Source organism: Lampetra planeri, chromosome 38 (genome assembly GCF_965212315.1).
Source record: "Lampetra planeri chromosome 38, kcLamPlan1.2.h2, whole genome shotgun sequence".
NCBI lineage: Eukaryota > Metazoa > Chordata > Hyperoartia > Petromyzontiformes > Petromyzontidae > Lampetra > Lampetra planeri.
This window is the reverse complement of record NC_136144.1, coordinates 2,997,703-3,011,169: the sequence shown is the minus strand read 5'-3', so window position 1 is coordinate 3,011,169 and position 13,467 is coordinate 2,997,703. Positions and strand designations below refer to the sequence as shown.

The window sequence follows — 13,467 nt, the reverse complement described above, 5'->3', positions numbered from 1 at the left end:
CTCGCTGAGGGGTGGGGCCAGCCCCCCCAGGCTGCCCTGTGCAGACGTCATTGAGAGCACCTCCCCGTGCACTCACGAAGCCCCGCCCACAGTGTTTGTTTCCCGTGTGATCCTATGTATACAGCCCCTCCGTAATGTTGTGTATATGCCCCCCTTTTTAATATTTAAAATTACATTTTTTTAAGAATTATTCTGCCAACATAGATAATATCATTGTTTTAATAGACACGGGGCAACGTGAGAACGGACACGCCCCCACACTCCCACAGAGGTCCCCACACACTAACACAGATGTGCGCACACCTCATTTCAAAGGAAAGAGGGCATGAAAGAAGGGTAATCAAGATCATAAAAACTCCCCGAATTTCACACAAGAGGAACAAGGGAGGGGGGAATGGTAGCCGGGGGGTTCTGAAAGAAACATCCTTTCGTAAAGAAAAAAAACCCTTTGATAAGTACAAAACCAGGCCACGAAATATATAATTATATTCTTAACAAAGGAACAACATTAACGAAAAAAAACACAAACGGGTTTTGAACCATGTTAGACAAACTAGTACAACTTAGCCATGAAGTAAGCAAACAGTATCCATCCTCACTACAATTGAAAATCAGACTACAGTCTGCACCAGAATCGCGACCCATCATTGTTAATTAAATACTGACATTATTTACCTTCATAGAATTTCTACACGGCCGGGCCGAAGCATCGAAGAACAATTATGGCATCTATTTCGCTCCAAAACAAAATTCCTAGCCGGGATATCAGATTAAATAATCACAAGAAGTCAAATAATAAGTACGGAATTAAAGTGAATATCCTAGGAGCTAACGGTGAATAAGGCTCTCAAAATTAACCAAACACAACAACCCCCTGAAAACAACAGCAGCAACACGACCGTCTTTGTCTTTCCGAGAGGATCTCCACACGCAGGCACAAAGCCGGGAAATGACACCAATAAAACTCCCGGGCAATGGCTCAAAGGAAATTAACACACTCTCAGAAATAAATAAATAAGCGCATGCGCCGGGCGCTTCCACCGTGGAAACAACCGTCTTTGTCTTCCCACAACACGGACAGCAAAAAATTGCACACGCAAGGAATAACATCTCCATGAGAGATCGGGTCACGATGAAACATCGGGAACACGGTTTCGGCATAACTGGGGCATAATGGAATAAGTCGCATTTCAACTTCCAAACCAAAACAACTTAAGCTGTGTGAGACAAAAGAAATGATCCCCGAGCGAGGGCGGAAATAATTAAGCTCGCTTAACGCGTAGGTTGTCGCGACAAATATTATTCAGTAACAAAAACATGGATTCGAATATCTCTTTTATATATATATATATAACTCGACGCGAATCATCGGTCTGGCTAATGTATAACTTCGTTGGCGCCGTCACGAGCCCCCCCCCCTTCCAGAACGACAACAGCTGTGTCTTCAAAGCTAATAAACACACGGACAAACACGCAAGCGAAACACACGGACGGACACACACACGGATGCAGATGGTCACACACAGGAAGGTTTTATGACAGACTTTGAACAACTCGGGAAACGGAGGGGATTTTTCTCAATATAAGCCGGGAAAAAAATCCATTCAACACACTTCGTCAGGGGCCTGGCCCCCCACCACAGATCGTCTGGGTCACGGGCCCCACCACCACAGATCATCCGGGCCACGGGCCCCAACACAGATCGCCAGGGCTCTGAGCCCCATCTCGTCGCCAGGGCTTCGACTCCACCACAGATCGTCAAGAAGTTTTCGTCATCCAGCATGACGAGAATCGCGAGGTAGCGACGTGCTGCTACAAGCCGAGGTCTGCACCACCTGAGAAGAATCGCTACCCTGAGTCGCCGAGCTGCGAGTGAAGCCAACAAAGACGCCAACGTCCACCCTGCCACGAACGAAGCATCGCTCCTCGTCAGAGTGACGACCAGCAAACAGCCCGCAGGAAAGGCGGAGATCGCTGAACGAGCGACACCGTGCGCCACCTTGCGCCACCTTGCGCCACCGTGCGCCACCTTGCGCCACCTTGCGCCACCGTGCGCCACCTTGCGCCAAGCGAGCGCCAAGCGAGCGCCACCGCGCGCCACCGAGCGACAACGAGCGACACCCAGATCGACCCGCATCAACCAAAACCGACTCGTCATCCCGCCGTGGAGAAAAAGAGTCAAAGTCTTCTGCACGAGCGCCGCCGCTCACCTCATCGCGGAGAAAGTGTCAGCTGCAACTCGCACAGACGGCAGAGAGGTTGTATCGCTCCCCACATACAGACTCAAGGAAACACAGAGAAAATCTTGTCAAACTAGTTCCCCTTTGTCAGAGAATCTCGCCGAAGAATTAATTTAAAAAATCAGACTCGCTCTCCCCACACCCGCCCTCACATAGACCTTCGCCTCTGGGATACAATAAGTGCTGTTTATTACCGCAAATGAAGTGTGTCATGTTTGTTTTCAAACTCGGCCAGTCGCCGATTGTGATCGATACAAAAACGAACTAATGAGATGCCTGGTGGAGAGGTAGAGGTTACGATTGCATAATAAATTTTGGTCATTCAGTTCGTTAAATGCACAATATCGAAAATGCATAAGAGTTTTGAGTTATTCAATTTAGTAAATGCATAAGTGTTTATTCATTCATTTTAGTCAATGCTTAATATCGTAATGGCATAAGAATTTTAGTTATCCATATTAGTCGAATGCACAATATCGAAATGCATAAGAGTTTTGAGTTATTCAATTTAGTAAATGCTTAAGTGTTTATTCATTCATTTTAGTCAATGCTTAATCTCGTAATTGCATAAGAATTTTAGTTATCCATATTAGTCGAATGCACAATATCGAAAATGCATAAGAGTTTTGAGTTATTCAATTTAGTAAATGCTTAAGTGTTTATTCATTCATTTTAGTCAATGCTTAATCTCGTAATTGCATAAGAATTTTAGTTATCCATATTAGTCGAATGCACAATATCGAAAATGCATAAGAGTTTTGAGTTATTCAATTTAGTAAATGCTTAAGTGTTTATTCATTCATTTTAGTCAATGCTTAATCTCGTAATTGCATAAGAATTTTAGTTATCCATATTAGTCGAATGCACAATATCGAAAATGCATAAGAGTTTTGAGTTATTCAATTTAGTAAATGCATAAGTGTTTATTCATTCATTTTAGTCAATGCTTAATCTCGTAATTGCATAAGAATTTTAGTTATTCATATTAATCGAATGCATGATATCGCAAATGCATAAGTGTTTGGTTATTCATGAATTATTGACGCATGTTTGACCTGCATGATAGAATGTCACATGCTTGTTAGAATAAAATTGCTTAACACCAACGGTTCGAGTGATTCTTTCCAAGTCCATGCAAAACCATCTTATTTTTGATAACTGTATCCTGTGATGAGATATGAAAATGGAGACCTAAATATCATAACACACGCTAGGATAATCGGTAAACGGTTAATCATTGATCATCGTGTTATCCTGATTGACATAACTCTGGATAAACGAAGCTGAGCCTAATTACCACAACTGCTCACATTAACATCATCGCAAGCATCCGTATAAATTACTACGATTATCTACGCGATTATCATAATTTATGCATACGATTACTCACACCATCATAATTTATGCATATCATTACACGCATTATCATAATTTATGCATGTTAATACACACATTAACATAATTAATGCGATTTGCGCATTTTTCGGAAAATTATAAATTTTTATTATTTTCATCAAAATTTCATAACTCCGACACATACAACAGTAACACCCCTACACTGTGATTGTGGAAATAGAGAAATATTAATCTCGAGGCATATTGATGTTTTGATTTTTGTTGTTATTATTATGCTCAAACGCACTCCAGCCCAGAGGTCGCAAACGGGTTTTGTTTCCTTACCCGTACCCGTACCCGGCCGCACCAGGGTCGCAAATGGGTACCCATACCCGTACCCGGCCGGGTACGAGTACCCGTTCCCTACCCGTACCCTACCAGAAATGAGTGACAAACGGTTACTCACCAGTGACTCACGGCCTACCCGTACCCGTACCCGGCCGCACCAGGGTCGCAAATGGGTACCCGTACCCGTACCCGGCCGGGTACGGGTAGCCGGGTATCGGGTAGGGTACGGGTATCGGGTACCCGGTTGCGACCTCTGCTCCAGCCTGCTTTGGTCCGCCTCGTTATTCCATACTTGCAATGCTGGATCACCTCTTTAAAGGCTGCCCCTCGTTCACATTCTCTGCCCCGCTTCCCAGCTGTGCCCTTCTCACAGAGACCCCAATTTGTTTGAACACACTTGTTGTAAACTCATTCATCTTGAGGCCCACGAAGCTATGCCACCCATTCCTTTGGTTCTTAAAATGACCTACACGTCGTCACAAATCTGAGATGGTTGATATTTTTCAAATTCACATTGAGATTTCATATGTAGTTTCACTATAAAAATGTGATAACAATGCATTTCTGTACGTATGAATTAAATGTATTTAATTTTGTACTTCATTTTTTCACATTAATGATGTAGGATAAGATACATTCATCTGAACTAACATGGTTCACGTTGGAACGACACCTAATATTCAAAGAAGCAAAGCAATTTGATTTTGCTTGATATATCTTTTAAATTGTCCACCGTCCATGCATGGATAAGAAGATAGGCCCTGGAACCAAATGTTCCCCCTCCCACCTGTCTGGCCTGGAAGAGCCAGGCCCAAGGAGCTCACCAAATCTCAGTGGAAGATCTGCGAGGGAGATCATGGCCCTCGAGTTATTAATTAAAGCGCCCCCCCCCCCTCACCAACCCACACAAACCAGCGTTGTGAACTCTGGTCAATAACCCCATTACCGAGACAGCCTGGGGAGAGCTTTATCCAGCAGTAGATTGACGAAGGACTGAACATAAATTAAGGCAGACCAGTAGCATTTCCTTTCCTCAATGGGATACAATGCACCATAATCACCACAGAAGGCAATTTTTGTCCTTGGGAGGAGATTTTTTTCAAAACCTAATAAATATTCGCACTAATTTTACGAAAAATGTTCCGTTAATATACAACCGCAATGATTAATTTAAATATTCGTTTTGACAAGTTGCTCACTTAGTGAAATATTTAAATTATCTTTCATTTTATTCTTGGACATTTCCCAGGTCTTCCCTGTGAATCAGAATGTCTCTCTGGGCCCGTGTCTGCTCCGACAGAACGTGAACTATACTCATTTCGTTGGTTAGATAAAAAAAATTCTCCAGACGGCTGAGAAACTGAGCAGTCTCATCCATCATATGAGATTATTGCAGTCTCTTGCTTGAAGATGGATTTCCGACAATTTCCCAAAAATTCCTTAAAATGCGTGTCCACTGTATACATTTGGGTGACTTAAGAGGGATTATGGTCAGGCTAATTGTAGTCCAACGTTAAAGCACTGTGCCAGTACTCTGCCAGCACTGCTGAGATCCTGATTGACAGAGAATCCTGGTCTGGTGTCTGAGAAGCCGAGATAAACTACGTGCGCATAGATAAACCGGCGAATGCCCTCAGCCCTGCTATTGACAGAGGCGTCCTCAGCTCTGCCATTGACAAAGCCCTGCACCCAAAGTCAACTCTCGATTGTCCAGGAGAATGGGGGGGGGGCAGCCGCATGAAACAAAGACACGGTCAAAACAACAACATTGATTCCCAGGCACGTGAATTAATCTTGATGGACGGACTGGATGTATCATTACACTTCTACAGCAGAGTTTAGTAGGTACACGAGACAAACCGTTGAAAGACGGCAGACGAAGATGAGTAATAATATTACAGCCATTAAACATTGATATGGGTTCGAGGGAGTTGCATCATGGGAAACTTGATTCAGTCTGCGCCTCCATGGCCCACGTCTCTCATCCAGCACCTTAGAAGCAAAGTTGGTGGATCCCACAGAGATCTATTAAACTCCCACTGGGCCACAAGGTGAGATGTCAGCCCAGAAAGTGACTTCATAACCCACAATTCAGGAAGAGGATATTTTGGCTTTGTGAATATTCTTGTTGTGCATGGGAGTTTGCTTGGGGCACTACAATTTCTTCCTACGTGCAAAAAAAAACACTCGTTAAGAAAATAATTTGGCCAAACATCGCAATACGAGACCATGCGTGAAAATCGTGAATACTTTCCCGGGTTAACGAACGGCATTGCTGTTACTGCTATTACACAAACTCGGGGGTTAGACGGAGAAAATGTTTCAAATGAAATGTAAAGAAAAAAACCTGAAGCGTTTGCTCCTCATTCAATAACACAGCCCCATTGAACGCTCGCAACAAGCGAAAAGTAAAACCGACTGCAGCTCTCTCCTTGGGGGTCACTCTCCCGGGGACAGGGTTAATTGAGCGAGTATTGGAGGACGCCCGTCAATGCCCTTGTGCGGTGCTCTAGCCGATTAGGCCTGCGCACAAAGCCAAGCTCTGAAAACGAGGGCACACAGCCTCCGGTAGTTGGCGAGGGTCACACTAAGCCGCCACGCGCCAAAATGACAGTTTGATTCCTGCTAAAAATGACAAAAAGGTAAAGTCAAGAGGTCATCACGGCCAATGGAGGCAATGCCACTGCACCTTGCCAATGCTTCCTCTCCCTTCTGTCAGAGCTCACAGCTGTTCACAGTCGACATCCAAGAGTACAGTAAGTAGATCAGTAAGTAGATGTGCATCTACGACACTTTGTCAATCCGCTGCTGGATGAGGGCCTCTCTAGGCTATGCCAGTCGTGGGGACTGTTTGACCCTATTTGACTACGCTGGCCACTCTGGCCTGGTGAAGGCAGGGAGCTCAGACGCGGGGACACACAGTGTATGTATGTCTTCATCTTTGTTTTTGCGTGTGTTGAACTTATTTTGCACCATAGGTAGCCAACCGTGCGAATCGGAGGTGTAATAACAGTAACAGTGCATTGGCAGTGGATTTTAATGCACCATCGTCGGCTATCCCACAGTTTGCAAGAATATGAATTCCTGCAGTCACGAAAGCTTGAAGTCAAGATTTGTAACACCTGTTATACTCAGTGGTTGCCCATCTAAGCACCATCCAGGCCCAAAGCCTGCTTGGCTTCTGAGATTTGGTACATTTAGTGTGATTTTGGTCAAAGAAGCTGGTAGCTGACATTAAGCGGGTGATCGTGATTCGTATGAATCGGGCAATGCATGTCAGCGTCTCAATGCCTCCACTTACAGCTCGCTCTTCGTACCAAAATATCTCCGATGCGTAAATCAAAAATATTATCTTAATGGGATCTTAGACGGTTAATGAGATATTTGGTGTAATTGAATTCATCGAAATTGATAAAAATTGGGTTCATATTTTGCGTGTTCTCATCAATAAACATTCACGCACATTACGAAAGAACATAATAATGGGCATTTATAAGTAATTGTCACCGACAATAAAAGACCAAAATCAATTGCTAATTTTAAATTATTGCAAACAAAATAATTAATCATACAAATTAAGATATGAAAGTACGGCCCAATGTAAGTAGTATAAATAAATTATTGTGGCGATTTGTGCATGAGCTTTCTTGGCCTATGCGGTTAGGCAATAGTAGAGTGTGTGTCGTGAATCGCTTTTCTCTCAACCTGGAACCTATGGCTGGCCCTCTTCCTGCGATGCGTCCCAGACACGAGCTTGATTATGCAACCTCAGCAAACCCTCAGGATAGGCAGGGCTTCAAATGGTCCTTCAGCTGACATTCCCGCAATGACTGACGTGGCGCGAATGGTGATAGCGAGTTGTGCGAGCCGTCAGCCAACCTTGCCGCGTTCCAGTCCATAGACCGCAGCGCATTCCGGCAGAGTATTCCCTTAATGCCTCAGCCTGCCGCCAAACATGCAAAAAGCGACGGGTAAATGACACGCGCGGTAAGCAGAATTTGTGTCTTGTACAACCAGCGCCAAATCCGGATTGCGCTTGCCCTTGACCAAGCGATCTAATTTTCATAAAGCGTCTCTCCGTGCAATGTGCGCGCGAGGCGAGGGGTGGTAATTGAAAGCCTGGCATTCGCATGAAATCTGCCGGTGCACCTGGCTTAGGGAATTTGGAAAAGATTTGGTAAATTACAAAACAAACGCCACATATACTTAATGCGTTTTTCAGTAAATTCGTGTCCCACCGCATACGGGCATTTGTTTCAGAACTGGCGCTTTGAACATAGAATGACAATCCTTCTGAGAATTGGAGTTTCACATTGCAAAAGCTAACGGTCCATTGAAGTACCGTATTACTTACAGTGCTCATAAAGATAATGGAAGAATGGGAATGTTAGCGCCTATTGATCTGAGCAGAGATCACAACGAACATTAGGTGAAGGGCTTTGTTCAATCCCACTTGCTGGGAAGTCGAGGGCTGTGAGATGCCAGGAGATGGCAGCAGCATAGCAATGGCTGTGGCCCGTAGACAGATTTGTTCCGCTCACTGGATTGAGCCTATCTGTTGATTATTTCTTTCTGTGTTGAGATTTCAGTGCCACCCCCTCATATGTGTGGACACTCTGGCTTCCACCCTCAGCCAAACACGAATGAATGGAATGGGCAAAAGATTCCAATGCTGGACTCTCCTGAAAATGAGTAGCGGTGTGTGATCCATCAATCCTCGCTGCTGCCTCCGCACTGCTGGCTGGATGAGAGGCCACGTGCAGCGCAGCCACCGCCGCGTGCGAGCGACGAATGTGTCCCGGCACCCGGCAGGGAAAGCCGAGTGCTGTGCCCGCCGATGCGGTAGGGCAAGCATCTTACCCTTGACCTGCAGCGTCACGGTGGCGTTGGCCTTGCCCAGCGAGTTCATGGCGAAGCAGGTGTAGCTTCCGTGGTCTGACCGCTCCAGGTCTCGAATCGCAAGGCTCCCGTTTTCGAGGATCGTCATTCTGCACACGCAGGCGGCAGCAGCAGCAGCAGCAGCCCGGCCACACAGCGGCGTTTACCCTCTGTCCAGGCTCCTGCTGAGAAAATTACAATATTGCATCTAAACAAGACCTTTCCTCCCTCTACACCCCCTAATAAAAGTTCAATCTCGCATCTGTCGAGTCCCCCAGAACAAAGTAAATGCCCCCCCCCTCTCCTCGCTAATGCTGTGCCAACAACGAGCCCCGTACATTTGCATTCACGTTCTTCAACAATTCAAGCAGAGACATTTATTTTGTCATAAAAACAAGGAATAAAAATTAAACATACGCATGTATTCTAACACATTTTTCCAGTTTAAGACCTAGGCTTTGGCAACCAATATCATTCATAATAAAGGTTTGTTGGGTTAGATATTTAAGAATATACTGGCTGTGTCGGATGGTGGAGGGTTACGACACATTTATACTTACGCAATCTAACCCAAACACGTTAATTATGAATATTTTTCCAACATGCATTTTTCTGACACGTTCACGTGACAACTAATATTTGCATACGATGGTATTGAACACTTTCAATGGCAGTAATACATAGCGTTATATATATATTTTAAATTGTAAACGTGTGTACAAAATACTTTTGTGAAAAAATGAGATGCTATAACTTAGCAAAGTATGAAATGCTTGTTAACACTCAGTGGAAACGGTTTAAACGCACGATACGCTGCGCATTATCTCAGTGCAAGGGCTATTAGTGTCTTTAACTTGTGCAACGGAAACTTGACACCTACCCTTGAGGGGTTAGAGGATTATTACTTATTTATCGTGGGTCACTAGTTTACCAGTGACATCAGCACATTGGTATTCCAGGGAGATCAATAGGATATTTCAAGTCCGATGGAGAGTGCGTACCACAACGGGTCCATCAGAATGTTCCAGACGCTTTGATTTCATTTAAGTACAGAGGCAACCTGAGATGGCAGGCAGCCCAAATATACGGCACTTATATTTTGCTATTGCACCAACATATGTCGATAACACGTTGGCGATGCACGCTTCAAGCAATGCGAGCTGTTGTTATATTTCCCTGCATCGGTCATTGTGACCGCAAAGAAGACATTCATAATTTAAAACCTATTTTTAATTGATTGGGACAGCAAGCAATACGTCTCCTTACATTAACCACACCATGGCTCCCCGGCATGGGGATTTAAGCCCCAGAGTGGCAGCACGCGTTACGGGATAGCCGCACACAACCAAACAGCGTCGTTCTGATATCAATCATTGCTCCGCATCGAAACGAAGATGAAACGTGCAGCCTTTGCAACAGCTCGCCCGTGCCACCGATGTTACCAGCGCCTCCACTGCAGGGAGATCTGGACAGCTCCTCCACAGGGTATTCTCGGCCTACGCTTTCACACTGGCCAGGGACGACCTCGGGATTGCAGGTCGCTGGTTCGATCTCCTGGCGCAACAGTTGAGGAAACGGGGCACGTTGCTTAAATCCCCCAGCCTCAGTCCAGCCGTATGAATGGGTAACACCAGGCAGGTTGCATGTAGTGGGATATAGTGTGGGTGCTCCCACTTCTCTCAAGATGTCTGGCCAGTGTGGAGACCTTTCTGCCAGCAGCGGAGTAAGAAATTGCATGGCTGCTCCTTTACCTTGGTGAGTGTTTAGCTGGGTTACTAATACGAAGCATTACCCAGTTTATATATATTTAGCTAGATACACATTTACATTTTTATAGAATTCTGAAATGATTTACAAACATATGTTCAAAGGGGAAATTAATGGAGTGAGCAGCTTGGGTTAATGTGAGGGCGGCAGCAGGAGAAGCCAGATCACGACTCACGCCCACAGTCAGAGCACTGCGCTGATGTTTGCAAAAGTTAAATCAATGTAGAATAGTTTGTTTGAAGAAAGCAATTATAAAATTAATGAGATATCACATTTTTGTAACTTTAAAAAAAGCACCAAATAAGGAATGACATCACTTTATAAAATCTGAGTACTTTTTTCAAAAGTCACCTTGACAACACCAAGTATATTCTAACCCCTCCATAGCTGGCCTTGCCCAAATTAGACACTGGACCATAAATTGTGCTCAATGTATTTTTTGTGTCAGTGGTGACTGCGTCGAGGCCATGAAACTTGTTATAAAAGAACCCGGCTTTGTTTTGAATGGGCCCTTGACACACACACACACGCGCGACGGCTGCGGGCGCGTGCCATGACTCAGACGCGGGGGCAGCGTTGGCCTCCTGAGCCACCCAGACGCCTCGTGCAGCTCTCCTACATTGAGACTAACCTCCGTAGTGATGGCGCAAAACACCGCCATTTCAATAATGAGGTCATTATCGGAAAGCAAATGCCACCCACGACAATTGAAATACATTTATAATGTGTGCAGCCTGCCGGGCCGTGCGGCGGGATGGCTAGGGACGCGACGCCGACACAAGACCTCACAGTCAACGAGACGTGGCATTTTGATTGTGCAGTCTCGCGGGGCTCGGTGGTGGAGGAGGAGGCAAATTGAAAAGAGGAGCGCATTCAGTAACTAGGCGGGCGGTAGCCCAGCACTCGGCGGCTTCACCACCAGAGGTGATGGCGTGATCACCAACATGGGTTCAGTCGTCCTGCCAGCAGGGATCACTCTTGGTGGGGGCGGGGGAAGGGGAACAGTGGCGCACTGCGTCATGAACCCTGTGACCAAAGTTTGATTCGCGGCCACGCTTGACATCAGTGGTGATGAGTGATATCTGAACCGGTCCTGGATCTCCCCCCCCCCGCCCCACTCCCATTCATCACTAATCTGCACTCACCAGAGTGGTGAATAATTGCGAAAAGAATAACCCACGTCCCACACAGCATGCAATGGACAAAGGGCTGCAACAATTATCGTCTTTATTACAGCCTTTAGAATAAGGTAGCCTTTAAACACAGTGTGAAACTATATTACAATTATATCGTTTGGCAGCGACTTAGCCCAAATAACACGTAACTCAACACCGCCCGCACCGCCAATTCAAGGGCAACATCACCGACGTTGAGCAAGTCTCCGCAGGGGCTAACGGACGGCTTCATAGCCTCGATATCCTCACAGATAACGTGGCTAATTTACCTTGCCAAGCGAAAGAAGGAGCCCAAATTACGAATGAGGTAACATTTTATAAAACCGAAAATAATTTCAACAACCACTCAGTGTAACTGACGGTCTGGATCGAATCCTAGCGTGCATGTCGGTCTCTCTCCTGCAATGCGGTGCAATGTGTACCGGCTGAGTAACGAGGATGAACACGTCATCCAACGATTAGACATTCAATTAAGAATTAAATCGTTGATACGTACAAAGTATATTAACGCAAGCGTACAACAAACATTTGCATAGAAAATTGGTACAGTGCTGACTTCTGTTTGTAACCATAAAAAAACAGGACCAGCTGTTGGATCAGAGTTATTGGACCTATTTAAAAAAAAACGTTTTCCAGACAAATGAAACACATCAGTTATGCAATTATTCCGCAATGATGACTCGTTTCGAAAAAGAAGACAATAACCGACCTGGAGAATTATAAACCATATAGCCTCCTATTACACACGTAGATTGTTCACATATGTTATTCGGGCAGATTAATGGACTATTCATAACCTCCAAGGTTGAAGGAAGTAGTCACCCCCTGTAAATGGCTGGCTGATGTCCCATCTGCTGAAGAAGCATGAAAAGCAATACAGAGCCTGAGCCAAAGTACAGCGCTACGCAGGGATGATTTACCAAACAAATTGCTGAAGGAGGGTGGCGTTTCTGTGCAGGTTACTTTAAATGCCATTATTATAACTGCATGGACCCCTGGACAGGTTCCGCAAGATTGGAAAGATGTCCTGGTGGTCCACCGTATAAGAAGCGGAAATTTGGAAATAAAACTGCGATTTTTTATCTCGGCCTACAAACATTTGTATTTGGATGTTTTAATAGCTCGGAATCAGCGTTTGACATCATATATTACTCGAGAAAAACAACATTTTCAACCCTGTCTCTGTCAGTCTGTGGGTCTCTATGTAAGTATGTGGGTCTCTATGCACGGCTGTGGTACTCTATGATGAAAACAATCCCATGTTTGCGAGTACTTTTGTGACACGGACTATCTCCCCGTGTAATTTCATCCGTAATTTTCCAGCATTTCCGACCCCAGCTTGGGCTGGACACTTGTGAATTTGTTTCACAGCTGACGGGATGCTTCCGGCTCCGATCAAATGCACAATACAGAGACAGGCAAAACTCAGACTTAAAGCTTTTGTGACTGCAGGAATTCATCATGATGACGACCGCTTGTGTTGCGATCAAAACATTGGAGTTCTTTGTTATTTTCTTTGAACCTACAGTGAGGGAAAAAGTATTTGATCCCCTGCTGATTTTGTACGTTTGCCCACTGACAAAGAAATTATCAGTCTATAATTTTAATGGTAGGTTTATTTGAACAGTGAGAGACAGAATAACAACAACAAAATCCAGAAAAACGCATGTCAAAAATGTTATAAATTGATTTGCATTTTAATGAGAGAAATAAGTATTTGACCC

The 13,467-nt window shown here is 44.8% G+C and overlaps 1 protein-coding gene across 2 annotated transcripts in view; it reads right to left on the bottom strand.

The window, feature by feature from the left end:
- The window catches only part of LOC144731194 (contactin-2-like), a 361,376-nt gene that overhangs the window by 82,900 nt on the left and 265,009 nt on the right, over window positions 1-13,467 (bottom strand). For both annotated transcript variants that reach the window (XM_078612167.1, XM_078612166.1), the window contains exon 13: window positions 8,784-8,911. In XM_078612167.1, the coding sequence (XP_078468293.1) occupies window positions 8,784-8,911 (128 nt within the window). The remainder of the gene's footprint in view (window positions 1-8,783; window positions 8,912-13,467) is intronic.